Source organism: Salmo salar, chromosome 01 (genome assembly GCF_965601325.2).
Source record: "Salmo salar chromosome 01, fSalSal1, whole genome shotgun sequence".
Classification (NCBI taxonomy): Eukaryota; Metazoa; Chordata; class Actinopteri; order Salmoniformes; family Salmonidae; genus Salmo; species Salmo salar.
The window spans coordinates 27,877,399-27,891,474 of record NC_138291.1 but is presented as its reverse complement, the minus strand read 5'-3'; the positions used below and the strand labels follow the sequence as shown (position 1 = coordinate 27,891,474).

Here is a 14,076-nt window from a genome sequence, read left to right as displayed (position 1 = left end):
TTGAAGAGGGGGATGACCGCAGCTGCTTTCCAGTCTTTGGGAATCTCAGACGACACGAAAGACAGGTTGAACAGGCTAGTAATAGGGGTTGCAACAATTTCGGCAGATAATTTTAAGAATAAGAAAGCTGATAAAACAATCAGTACGTGTGTATATTTTAAGGTATTTGTATAACCTGTAATTTGTTGTATGTTATCATTGTCTGTTTGTATGCTTATTGTATGTATCCTGGTGTTTCTGAAGAAATCACAAGATACATTTTAGAAATAGGCGGGGTTCATGACTTTGTGGCTGTGGTAACTAGTGACGACCCAACTTGGCCTGCTGAAGGAGATTCCCTTCCGTGGACAGGTTTCTGTCACTTCAGCCACCATGTTATCCCACTCCCGGTGTGTCACCCGGAATGTTAGCCGTTTTATCGCTGTCATTAGTCAGGTAAGCATTACACCATCGGCAAGCTTGAGTGTTTTCTGTGATCGCATGCGTAGATTCATCCATGCTGCTGCCAATGCTAACGTTAGCTCGCTAGCTAGAGAGTGGCGCCGCCGGTGCGAGCAGTAGGCCGTGGTAGGCCTTCTTCGCATTGTCAAATCAAGGACAGCCTGACACCCTGTTTGGTTCAAACCTATTTTGAATTCTAAAGTAGTCTCTCCCATGTAGCTAACGTTAACCTGATTTGTTAGCTGTCATTTTGGTTTTGTCAAGCAGTGGTTTATTTAGCTAGCTAATTTAGCTAGCTTGTTCGTTAGTCAACCAGTGGTTTATTTAGTTAGCTAATTTAGCTAGCTTGCCTCTTGGAAACAATCTGAGGTCATTTGAGAGTTTTGGCTAGCACACATACCGGTAACTATTTGTGTAACGTTAATGATAAAGACTATTGTACGTGGCCTAGCAAGTTAGTTCAAGATATGTATATAACCATGTCATTTTTTTTTTATTGAGATCAACGTTACATTGCACATGATGTTCGAATTCCCTCTTCAAAGTTCCATCACCCCTCTATTGACTGTCCAATCTTATCATAAGATAAACAGACCGGTTTGAAGTTGAATTTTCACCATCTATTCAGTCTATTTTCACTTAAATTATAGTAGTATGATAATGTAGTTGACTCTGTCTACATTGTTTCCAAGTGTTGAATTCACTGATTGGTCCAACACACACATGTTGACCTCCCCCTACCACGACTACACTGACCTTTGATTTGGGAGGTACAGAACAGTATGTACCAATTTGTCTTTCAGACTGTTAATGTGGACAGGGGTGCAACTTTGACGTTAGAAGTTGGGGAGAGACATAAATTATATATTTTTTTTATCCAGTCGGATAAACACTCCAAACAGCCTACCCGTCTGCTTGGAGGCGTCTGCATGGTCCTAAAGCAAACTGTTGACTCGTTTTGTTTCACATTCCAATGATAAAACTGGGGGCAGCATGTCCCCAGTGAAAGTTGGACATTGTAAAAACATGATCCTTGGTAACAAATACCTGTTGATTTTATGCATATTCACCCCCTTGTTTTGGAAGAGGGGAATACAGTCAGTGGCATATGATATGAGCAATCTGAGTACTGCCAACTTTTTAAAACTATGTCTGTGAATTCTACTGTAAACCACCTGAACAACATCACATCAGGATATTATTTAGAATTGTTTAATAAACACTTTATATTGATAGCTAACAGGTTGCTGTTCTCTATGACAGGGAAACAATGTATTGGCACGGCAGGCTGTGTCAGGTGAGTGTGTTTTGAAACCGCATGTACAGTGCATTCAGAAGTTTTCAGACCCCTTGACTTTTTCCACATTTTGTTACATTACAGCCTTATTAAAAAATTTATGAAATCGTTTTCCCCCCTCAATCTACCCACAATAACCCATAATGACAAAGCAAAAACAGATTTTTTTAAATGTTTGCAAATGTATACAAAATAAAAAGCTGAAATGTGACATTTACATAAGTATTCAGACCCTTTACTCAGTACTTTGTTGAAACACCTTTGGCAGCGATTACAGCCTCGAGTCTTCTTGGGTATGATGCTACAAGCTTGGCACACCTGTATTTGGGGAGTTTCTCCCATTCCTCTCTGCAGATCCTCTCAAGCTCTGTCAGGTTGGATGGGGAGCGTTGCTGCACAGCTAATTTCAGGTCTCTCCAGAGATGTTCGATCGTGTTCAAGTCCGGGCTCTGGCTAGGCCACTCAAGGACATTCAGAGACTTGTCACGAAGCCACTCCTGCGTTGTCTTGGCTGTGTGTTTAGGGTCGTTGTCCTGTTGGAAGGTGAACCTTCGCCCCAGTCTGAGGTCCTGAGCAGGTTTTCATCAAGGATCTCGCTGTACTTTGCTCTGTTCATCTTTCCCTTGATCCTGACTAGTCTCCCAGTCCTTGCCGCTGAAAAACATCCCCACAGCATGATGCTGCCACCACCATGCTTCACCGTAGGGATGGTACCAGGTTTCCTCCAGACCTGATGCTTGGCATTCAGGCCAAAGAGTTCTAACTTGGTTTCATCAGACAAGAGAATCTTGTTTCTCATGGTCTGAGAGTCCTTAGGTGCCTTTTGGCAAACTCCAAGCAGGCTGTCATGTGTTCTTTACTGAGGAGTGGCTTCTGTCTGACCACTTTACAATAAAGGCCTGATTGGTGGAGTGCTGCAGAGATGGTTGTCCTTCTAGAGCTCTGTCAGAGTGACCATCAGGTTCTTGGTCACCTCCCTGACCAAGGCCCTTCTCCACTGACCAAGGCCCTTCTCCCCCAATTGCTAAGTTTGGCTGGGCAGCCAGCTCTAGGAAGAGTATGGGTGGTTCCTAACTTCTTCCATTTTAAGAATGATGGAGGCCACTGTGTTCTTGGGGACCTTCAATGCTCTAGACATTTTTTGGTACCCTTCCCCAGATATTTCCCTCGACACAATCCTGTCTCGAAGCTCTACGGACAATTCCTTCAAGCTCATGGCTTGATTTTTGCTCTGGCATGCACTGTCAACTGTGGGACCATTTTATATAGTCAGGTGTGTGCCTTTCCAAATCATGTCCAATCAATTGAATTTACCACAGGTGGACTCTAATCAAGTTGTAGAAACATCACAAGGATGATCAATGGAAACAGGATGCACCTGAGCTCATAGCAAAGGGTCTGAATACTTATGTAAATACGGTATATGTTTTTTATTTTTAATACGTTATGCAAAATAATCTACAAACCTTTTTTTGCGTTGTCATTATGGGGTATTGTGTGTAGATTGCTGAGAAAAAAAAAATATTTAACCCATTTTAGAACAAGGCTGTAACGTAACAAAATGAGGAAAAAGTCAAGGGGTCTAAATACTTTCCGAAGGCACTGTAAATCACGGTAGTTCAACCCAGCGCTTGCCTGTATGAAGTCGTTTTAGATTCTGCATGAGAAGGGAGTGATTTACTGTTGTCATCTGCTCCAGGACTGTCAGCTAGCCGTAGTGTCACAGTCAACCCAGCGTAAGTATTATCAATGCACCATTGACCTTCGTCTTCTCGTTAGAGCATGGCTTCATCTGTGTTTTAGCCTCGTACTGTGCAGTTGGACTTTCTATATTGACACTTTTTTTCATTTTTTTTAATCTGTAGGAAATGCAAAGCCAGGTCCAGCGTCTTCCAAATCAGATACTTCAAGACATCTTCAGCTTGCAGTATGTATCGGCTTCGACTCTTCTCCCTTTTTTTGAACCTTGTGATCTAAGCAGTAATGTGTATAATCCTACAGGAGTTGTATGAAGTCAATATTGTGTGGTCTTCTAGGGAATGAAGTTATCACAGTAAAGACACCTGCGTTTGCAGAGTCAGTCACAGAGGGGGATGTGAGGTGGGAGAAAGGTAAAGTAACTTAGGCTTATTTTATTTGTGTCTGTTCTTTGTGCTCCTTTAGATGTCGGTTGCAGCCGAGTAGATATTTCTCTGTTAGCCACGCTAAATGTAACTCTCTCCTTGCAGCGGTTGGTGACTCCGTCAAAGAGGATGAGGTGGTTTGTGAAATTGAGACGGACAAGGTATGACAGCTCTGGAAGTCTATAGTTTATTGAAATGCCATTTTTACAACCTCCTTATATATTAGACTAATACGGTTGACTGTTTTTTGTTAATAACAGATCCATGGATAGTTTGTTGTATCATGCATGGTCTGCAATGGTTTGTCTCGCTCCACAGACATCTGTTCAGGTGCCGTCTCCTGCTGCTGGGGTGATTGAGGAGCTGCTGGTCCCTGATGGGGAGAAGGTCGAGGGAGGACAGGCTCTCTTCAAACTCCGGAAAGGAGGTCAGTACCACTGAGTTTACCAGGTGTATGGTCGGCACATCCTCCACTGTTCTGACCTGATTGTGGCATGTTAATGTTGGAGGACCCAATAAAAAATATCTTCTAAATTCCATCAATTCAAGACACATGGTAGATGTTGTTTACAGAGGTATTAGATAACATTTATCTACACTGCAAACACATTTGCTATTGTCTAGCGTTAATCTTGCCTGATGCACATTCTTATAACTTTCTCTCTTCAGCTGTTGCTGCCCAAGCTGCAGAGGCCCCAGCAGCAATAGCAGCCCCTCCACCACCTGCTGCTGCCACACCTCCATCCTTTGCTCCCTCTTTAGCGGGCCCCATCCCCACCACTATGCCCCCCGTGCCACCCGTGCCAGGAGCTGCCATCTCTGCCACACCAGGTTAATCAATCAATCACATTCATTTATAAAGCCCTTTTTACATCAGCAGATGTCACAAAGTGCTTATACAGAAATCCAGCCTAAAACCACAAAGAGCAAGCAATACAGATGTAGAAGCACGTTTTCTAGGAAAAACTCCCTAGAAAGGCAGAAACCTAGAGAGGAACCAGGCTCTGAGGGGTGGCCAGTCCTCTTCTGGCTTTGCCGGGTGGATATTATAAGAGTACATGGCCGTTAAGGCCAGATCATTCTTCAAGATGTTCAAACATTGTTAAGAGGAGAGAAAAGAGAACAAGAGGAGAATTTGAGGGAGCATACTTGCGTTCACACAGGACACCAGATAAGACAGGATAATTACAGCAGATAGCGCAGACCCTAGCCCCTCCGCACAGACTATTGCAGCATAGATACAGGAGACTGAGACAGCGGGGTAGACATTGTAGACATTGTGGCCCCGTTTGACGATACACCCGGACAGGGCCAACCAGGCAGGGTTTAACCTCACCCACTTTGCCAAAGCACAGCCCCCACACCACTAGTTGGCTATCAGCAGACCACCAAATTACTACCCTGAGACGAGGCTGAGTATAACCAACAAAAGCTTCCCACCGCACGAGCCTAAGGGGCCCAAAACATGACAGGAAAATCAGGTTATAGGACCTACTGAAGAGCTGATTCTTCAGTAAAGACTTAAAGGTTGAGACTGAGTCTGCATCTCAGATAGGCAGATCATTTCATAAAAATGGAGCTCTATAGGAGAAAGCCCTGCCTCCAGCTGTTTGCTTAGAAATTCCAGGGACAATAAGGAGGCCTGTGTCTTGTGACCGCCGTAGCGTACCTTGTAGTTATGTACGGCAGGACCAAATCAGAGAGATTGGTAGGAGCAAGTCCATATAATGCTTTTTAGGTTTTCTGTAAAACCTTGAAATCAGCCCTTGCCTTAACAGGAAGCCAGTGTAGAGAGGCTAGCACTGGAGTAATATGATCACATTTTTTGGTTCTAGTCAAGATTCTATCAGCTGTATTTAGCACTAACTGAAATGTATTTAGTGCTTTATCCTGGTAGCCTGAGATTAGAGCATTGCAGTAGTTTAACCTAGAAGTGACAAAAGCATGGAATAGCTTTTATTTGCACAAAAAGTTTCCGATTTTTTTGCAATGTTGCGAAGATAGAAAAAAAGCAGCCTTTGAAAAATTATTGAAATGTTGATCAAACGATAGATCAGGGTCCAGAGTAACGTTGTGGTCCTTCACTGTTTTATTTGAGATGACTGTACAACCATCAAGATTCATTGTTTAGATCAAACAGTAGATCTCTTTGTTTCCTGGGACCTAGAACAAGCATCTCTATATTGGCAAGGTTTTTAAAAGTAAAACAATTCCCACCATCCATTTCCTTATGTCTGAAACACAGGCCTACAGGGTAGGCAATTTTGGGGCTTAGCCTGTCAGCCGGCCACTCAGTGGACTCAATGAATGTCATGAGAGGTATTTAGCCTGACCTGTCTGCACTGTTGATTATGGAAATTGAATCAATCACTTAGCCCTTGCCTGTTGACAGTGCGTATTGCTAATGGCTAAATGGAGGTGGCGGGGTACTAACAGCTCCTGTTCCCCTGTCTGTCTGACACAGTTTCAGCCATCAAACCCACTGTTGCCCCAGCCGCTGTTGCAGATGGAAGGGGGATGCCAGCCAGGACAGAGCACAGGGTGAGGGATCATAATCACGAAATACTGCAGTAAAGCACCCATATTATTCACAATAGCTCAGACCGTAGGTGGAGTCGGTAGAGTAAGCAAAACATAATAATCAACTGTATCTGCTAATATGCATAGCTGTTGTGGCAGTGTTTTAAAAAAAATTCTTCAGAGAAAATATTTTGCTAAATTCTTAAAATAGTTTTAAATGTATTTTTTTCTATCTCAGGTGAAGATGAACCGCATGCGTCTGAGAATCGCCCAGAGACTGAAAGAAGCCCAGAACACCTGCGCTATGTTGACAACATTTAATGAGGTCGACATGAGGTAGGAAATAACAGAATAGGTTGCCCTATATCTCTATTAACATTATTAGATAGGAAGTCCTTCTTAAGGGAGATGATTACTCATCCACCACATATTTAACGTTAGCAGTACACTTTCAGTGAAACAGATTCACTTATATCAATGTATACATTTTATATTAGGGATTATATGTTATCTGGAAATTTAAATCCTGTATCTAAAATAAATGTCTGGATAAAGTAAGGTCAAAAGTAAAGAAATGCTATACTTCTCTATGTTATTCAAGCTGAGGCCATACAGACAATGGTTATAGATTGGATCTGCTCAACAGGAAAACCTTTTTGAAAACTGATCCCCTCTTAAACGATGGAATGTAAATATTTGGTCCTAATGTTGGTGAAAACAAAGATAAGATTTGTTAAAACGGGGGCTTTATTAATTTACAAGGAAATGTTAGTGCTCATGTTTGCCCCCCTGTGCTGAAGATGAAACTTTGAGGATTTCTTTTCTGTGTAAATGTGGGGTGTCAGCTTTCAGCTATTCAGGGGTTTCTGTGCCTCTTAATTGAATTGGCATTGATGGTCTGGAGGAAGACTTCCAGGCCTGGGCTCATCTGGAGCCGAAGGAGCAGCTAGAGCAGGAGGCCAGAGCATCTACTGGGGCCCACAGAGACCTGCGCTCTGAGTGGACGAGCTGCCTCAACCGATATGGGCTTTTATGACAGGCCAATAAGATTTAGAGGGTTTGGAAAGTGAAGATTTTTATCGCTTCTTCTCTCCTTTCTCGGAGAGTGCGTGTCTTGGGAGGGGCTAATGACGTTAGCGGAGAAACCCTAGAGTTTAAACCGGGTTAGAGACAGGAAAACAAACAATTAAAAAGTGAGATATAAGAGTCCTTTTTCATCATACAGAAGAGAAATGAGCAATGGTGTAACATTAGCAGCCCAGTGTCAATGGCACTCAATCACCATGACCTGGAGGAGCAGAACTTTGACAGAAAAATATGTATTGGTTTTTAAGCTTGGTTGAAAAGATTGAGAGAGTAATGCATGTTTGTGCTGTCAATCAATATCCGAGATGTCTATGAAAAATGTATTTTAGTATTGTCAATTGCGTAACAATTTCCTGAAAATAAGTACATATCCTGGGTGTTGGTTAGGACAGCAGCATTCTGACTTGGTCTAGTTTCTGTCCACAGCAACATCAGTGAGATGAGGAAGGCCTACAAAGACGCTTTCCTTAAGAAACACAACATCAAGCTGGGTTTCATGTCTGCATTTGTCAAGGCTTCAGCATACGCTCTGATGGAACAGCCTTCCGTCAACGGAGGTAAGCTCTCCTTTAACCAAAGTCACATCCATGTGAATATGGCAACAAAAAAACCTAAGTTTTGCCTCTTGCATAGGCAACCTTCAGAACCACAGTGTACCTACGTGCTCCACCAAGGCCTCTCTGGCCTATTTAAACTAACCATAGCCAAGTAGGTTTGATCTTCACTGCTAACCCATTAGTGTCTAAAATTGTCTGTGGGTTTCCCCACCCACAGACAGAAAAAACACTATATGCTTCAAGGAAGTGAATCATAGAAGCTAAATCGATATTTGAAGTTCATTAGTTAACCTCTTAAATGTAATGGCAAAATGCTCGATTTTCGCCTAAATAGACATACCCAAAAGTAACTGCTATTCATGTGTAATTACATGATTCTGACATGCCAAAACCTGGTATATTTGGAAAGAAGACATCTGTGAGATTGTGAGGAAATGATCAGAAGATAGGAGTTACATAGTTCAGAATACACAAGATCAAGCACACACAAAATAATATATATATTTTTTTAAACGTTGAAAGTCATATTTCATTGACAAGCTATACGTGCATTATTGATTCCCAGAGCTGGAAACACATCAGATGGCTTCCACAACATGTGAACAATATCAGGGGGAAAAATGGGATTGATAGACCTAACAACTAGAAATGGGCAGATGTTTTAGTAAGTGGTGTCAGGTGTGGTCATGGGACGTTTCCAAGTGTCCCTGACCCCACCAGACATGCCACTAGGGGTCTTTTCACAGTCCCCCAATCCAGAACAAATTCAAGAAAGCATATACTATTATATAGTCATTATTGCGTGGAACTCCGTTCCATCTCATATTGCTCAAATAAACAGCAAACCTGGTTTCAAGAAACAGATAAAGCAACACCTCACAACACCTCTGCCCTATTTGACCTAGATAGTTTGTGTTTATGTATTGATATGTAGGCTACATGTGCCTTTTTAAAAACATTGATGTAGTTCTGTTCTTGTCTATTAATGTTCTTTCTGTATTATGTGTGGACCCCAGGAAGAGTAGCTGCTGCTTTTGCAGCAGGAAATCCTAATAAAATACCAAATACCAAACCTCTCCAAAGTGGCATATATCTGTAAATGAGATAATTCCAGTGCTATTACATATTTGCGATCCCTAAATGCTATTTGTTCAGTATAAAAACACAATTTCTACCATATCAACCTCACTCAAACATTGTGGTGTTGTTATGGGGTATCCAGGGTACATTCAAGTGTCCTTTCAACCTCTCCAAAGTGTCCGAATATGGTAATTGCACTGTTTTTGCACCCTGGATGTGCCTAAAAGTTAGTGTTCACTATAAAAACGACATTTCTACAACATCAACCTCTCGAACATTGTGGTGGTGTCGGGGGACATACGAGGGATATCCAAGTGTTTTTTTCAACCTTTCCAAAGTGCCTGAATGTTTAGCCTAGGCATATCCAATGTATTGGTCCCACATACAAATTAACTGTTTACAAAAACAATATAAAAGCAACAGATATACATACAAAAAATATTAAAATGTCTTATCAAACACAAACTTGCTTACACACGCGTCCTTCACTAAAAAAGGTAGAAAAATAGAAAAAAGCTGAACTATTTACAAATGGTGTTTGTTTTATATCCCAGGTGTAGATGATTAGATTTCACTTTTACCATAGCTCGTGCATGTCGTGATAGTCTTTGAAGCAGTCCCTCTCTGCCAGGAAACAAAAAGCGAACTGGCATTTCAGACAGAAGATCTGGCATTTCACCCCCCCCAGTGTTTTGTGCAATGCTTGCAGTTCTTCCTTTTTTCTTTTGGCATGTGTGTTGGATAGTGGCGCTCACTTTGAGTGGGGGGTCTTGTGATGGTTGTGAGGTTTCCAACACCAGCTGCTCTCGGAAGGCCAACTGGGAGAGACGGGTTTGACCTTTTGCTTTGACCATCTGCTTGTGGAGAATGAAAACATTTACTGTAGCAATGTCCACAAAGTGTTTAAAAAAGTATTATACCACCTTTTGGTCTTGTGGAGGGCCTGGTAGTAGCCTGGTAGTAGCCTATCAGAGCATCAGATAGGTCGACACCCCCAATCCTGGCATTTTAGTCCTTCACAGGAATAGGGACATTCTTCCTTTTTCACCCTCCTTGAGACATGGCTGTTATTGAATGCCTTATGCTGTGTGATGAGCATGGTTACTTCCCTAGTGTCCTTCCATTTCACAAAAAGCAGCTTGTTTCAATGTATGGTCCCCCTCTCCACTGTCTTTGTCATGTCGTTTACCTTGGTGTTGGGGAAACCGATTCAGTTAGGGGCTTGTGGCACCATTCGTCCTGTTTTCTTTTACAAGAGGTCTATGAAAAGTGGATGTAGAACCATCAGACGGGGTGATTGACACAGCAGTGGGGGGTGAAGACCTTGACTGGCAGGGGCGCTTGCTGGGGAAAGGTGGCTCCCAAATGTCATCATCCAAATAAAAAGATATATTGTTGTAAGGCACAAATAATTGCAGTTGACAAAATTTACAAAACCACATTACTGTAAAGTAAAAACAAAGCCTAAACTTTATCTGTACAGTGACTCACATAGGTGTGAAGCACACATACAATGCAAACAGTAACATTTTGGAGACAAAGGCAGAGGTGAGAACCACAAAGCAACAATGGCTATGAGAGTTTAGTGGCCTCTCCAAAGTTAAAAGGATGAAACTTAGAACAGTGAATGAATATGAAACATAGACAATAACTACTTTGGAATTATATAACATGAAATTACTTGTTACATAGGCCTATGTAAACTAAATCCAATGCACAAAAAGCAGACTACTTATAAAAACATAATACATATAGTAAATTAGCTATTATAAAGTCATGAAAATAATTGACTTACAGATCTAAAAGTGGATCCAATCCTTCTAGAAAGCAATCTTCGTCGGCCGTGTCAAAATACTCGTTGTCCAAATCGCTCCCCTGATCTGAATCCGACCAGTATTTTATTCAAAGCTTCTATGTCGGTATACGTATTCAGAGCTGCTGCCTTTTTAGCTTCCTGCTTGATATTCTTAGTTCCCCCCCCCCCCCCCCTGAGAACACATATTTTATGCTAAAGCGATGAAATTAAAGCGATGAAATCTGTTTACAATGTAATGTAGCGTGCTCGGTGCGTCTCGTCTCTGAGATAGGTAGCAATAGTTCGCATTATGGATAAAAGGTTCTAGACCAGGGGTGGGAAAACTTTTTGGCTTGAGGGCCACATCGGGCTTTTGAAATTCATCGGAGGGCTGCATTTTATAGGGACTATAAATGGATTTTACATTTAAGAGGTTAATACAGTATTTAAACTTTGAAAACCTATTTTCATAACTTTTCTCTTTTCAGTAATTGATGACACCACCAAAGAGGTTGTGTACAGGGACTACGTGGACATCAGTGTGGCTGTAGCAACACCAAAGGTAATACCTATGGTTGACTACTCACTGTTAACACATTTACAACAGGGCTAATTCAGTTGAAGTCGGAAGTTTACATACCCTTAGGTTGTAGTCATTAAAACTCGTTTTTTCAACCACTCCACAAATTTCTTGTTAACAAACTATAGTTTTGGCAAGTCAGTTAGGACATCTACTTTGTGCATGACGCAAGTAATTTTTCCAACAATTGTTTACAGACACATTATTTCACTTATAACTCACTGTATCACAATTCCAGTGGGTCAGAAGTTTACATACACTAAAGTTGACTGTGCCTGTTAAACAGCTTGGAGAATTCCACAAAATGATGTGTTGGCTTTAGAAGCTTCTGATAGGCTAATTGACATCATTTGAGTCAATTGGAGGTGTACTTGTGGATGTATTTCAAGCCTACCTTCAAACTCAGTGCCTCTTTGCTTGACATGGGAAAATCAAAAGAAATCAGCCAAGACATCAGAAAAATTTATTGTAGACCTCCACAAGTCTGGTTCATCCTTGGGAACAATTTCTAAACGCCTGAAGGTACCACGTTCATCTGTACAAACAATAGTACGCAAGTATAAACACCATGGGACCACACAGCCATCCTATCGCTCAGGAAGGAGACTCATTCTGTCTACTAGAGATTAACGTACTTTGGTGCGAAAAGTGCAAATCAATCCCAGAACAGCAAAGGACCCTGAGAAGATGCTGGAGGGAACCGGTACAAACGTATCTATATCCACAGTAAAACAAGTCCTATATTGACATAACCTGAAAGGCTGCTCAGCAAGGAAGAAGCCACTGCTCCAAAACCGCCATTAAAAAAAACAGACTACAGTTTGCAACTGCACATGGGGACAAAGATCTTACTTTTTGGAGAAATGTCCTCTGGTCTGATGAAACAAAAATAGAACTGTTTGGTCATAATGACCATCGTTATGTTTGGAGGAAAAAGGGGGATGTTTGCAAGCCGAAGAACACCATCCCAACCATGAAGCACGGGGGTGGCAGCATCATGTTGTGGGGGTGCTTTGCTGCAGGAGGGACTGGTGCATTTCACAAAATAGATGGCATCATGAGGGAGGAAAATTATGTGGATATATTGAAGCAGCATCTCAAGACATCAGTCAGGAAGTTAAAGCTCAAGCGTACTTCCAAAGTTGTGGCAAAATGGCTTAAGGACAACAAAGTCAAGATATTGGAGTGGCCATCACAAAGCCCTGACCTCAATCCTATAGAACATTTGTGTACCAAATGCTAATTGAGTGTATGTAAACTTCTGACCCACTGGGAATGTGATGAAAGAAATTAAAGCTGAAATAAATCATTCTCTCTACTATTATTCTGACATTTCACATTCTTAAAATAGTGGTGATCCTAACTGACCGAAGTCAGGGACTTTTTACTAGGATTAAATGTCAGGAATTGTGGAAAAACTGAGTTTAAATGTATTTGGCTAAGGTGTATGTACATTTCCGACTTCAACTGTGTACATGAACCGAAGCTCTGAATATCTCATTGTCTCACAGGGCCTGGTGGTGCCTGTGATCCGTGGGGTGGAGGGAATGAACTTCGCTGACATCGAGAAGACCATCAACGAGCTGGGGGAGAAAGTAGGAGGACAAGGATATGCGCTGTTTCGCTGTACTTTGTTTTGAGTGTTGTGCATTTTCTAAGTTGATGTTGATTGCAGGCCCGTAAGAATGAGCTGGCCGTGGAAGACATGGATGGAGGCACCTTCACCATCAGCAACGGTGGCGTATTTGGATCAATGTTTGGCACGCCTATCATCAACCCTCCGCAATCTGCCATCCTTGGCATGCATGGCATCTTCGACAGGCCAGTGGCCATCGGGGGCAAGGTGGGTGTTGGCTCTGTTCTGTAGACTTTGAATTACTCCATATAATATAGACTCACATCTCAGGAGACCCCCTTATCAGATGTGGTATAGAGACAGGAAGCAGTATTTGTTTGTCTCTGAAGCTCCTCCTCTGCTGCAGGTGGAGATCCGCCCCATGATGTACGTGGCTCTGACATATGACCATCGGCTCATCGATGGCAGAGAGGCAGTCACCTTCCTACGTAAGATCAAGGCTGTGGTAGAAGACCCCAGAGTGCTGCTCCTGGACATGTGAGCCAGCCTCTCGGCAGTCACAACAAACCACCTGATGACGTTTATTGTTGAATAATTAGACAAAGTGATACTTGAAAAGAGCGAAAGGTGCATTGGACTTATTGCACGGGCTGAAATGATGAAAGAATTTATGCTAAATGTTCTATATGTCTGGGGCAGGGGTTTCACTAAAACGGGTCTCTGGAGATGGAGAGGGTGTTGTACAATGCAAAGCACCATTTGCCATTTTCTACCTACAATAAATATTTGTCAAATAATTGTCATATAAATGGCAAAAAAAAATATCTTATGTATTGTTCATTTATTTTTGCTGAGAAAAGAACAATTGTAACTTATCATAAGATGGACTGCAAACAGTAAACACTATAGCCTAATAATTGATACATGGGACAGGTTTTTATGCGTTGTTACACTGAAATCACAGTGGGTCCTTAAAGCATTTTTAAAAAAAAATAATAATCTGATTCACACACCCTAAGAA

General features: G+C 41.8%; 1 protein-coding gene across 1 annotated transcript; it reads left to right on the top strand.

Moving 5' to 3' along the window:
• The first annotated feature begins 283 nt into the window (after positions 1–283).
• On the top strand, positions 284–13,879 carry LOC106590001 (dihydrolipoyllysine-residue succinyltransferase component of 2-oxoglutarate dehydrogenase complex, mitochondrial). Its single transcript, XM_014180510.3, has 15 exons — positions 284–435; positions 1,705–1,738; positions 3,438–3,474; positions 3,604–3,665; positions 3,775–3,849; positions 3,967–4,022; positions 4,180–4,288; positions 4,531–4,692; positions 6,326–6,402; positions 6,620–6,717; positions 7,894–8,024; positions 11,388–11,461; positions 12,991–13,074; positions 13,155–13,322; positions 13,462–13,879. The coding sequence occupies exons 1-15, from the start codon at positions 373–375 to the stop codon at positions 13,594–13,596; spliced, it is 1,365 nt and encodes a 454-aa protein (XP_014035985.2). The 5' UTR covers positions 284–372; the 3' UTR covers positions 13,597–13,879.
• Positions 13,880–14,076: the final 197 nt, after the last annotated feature.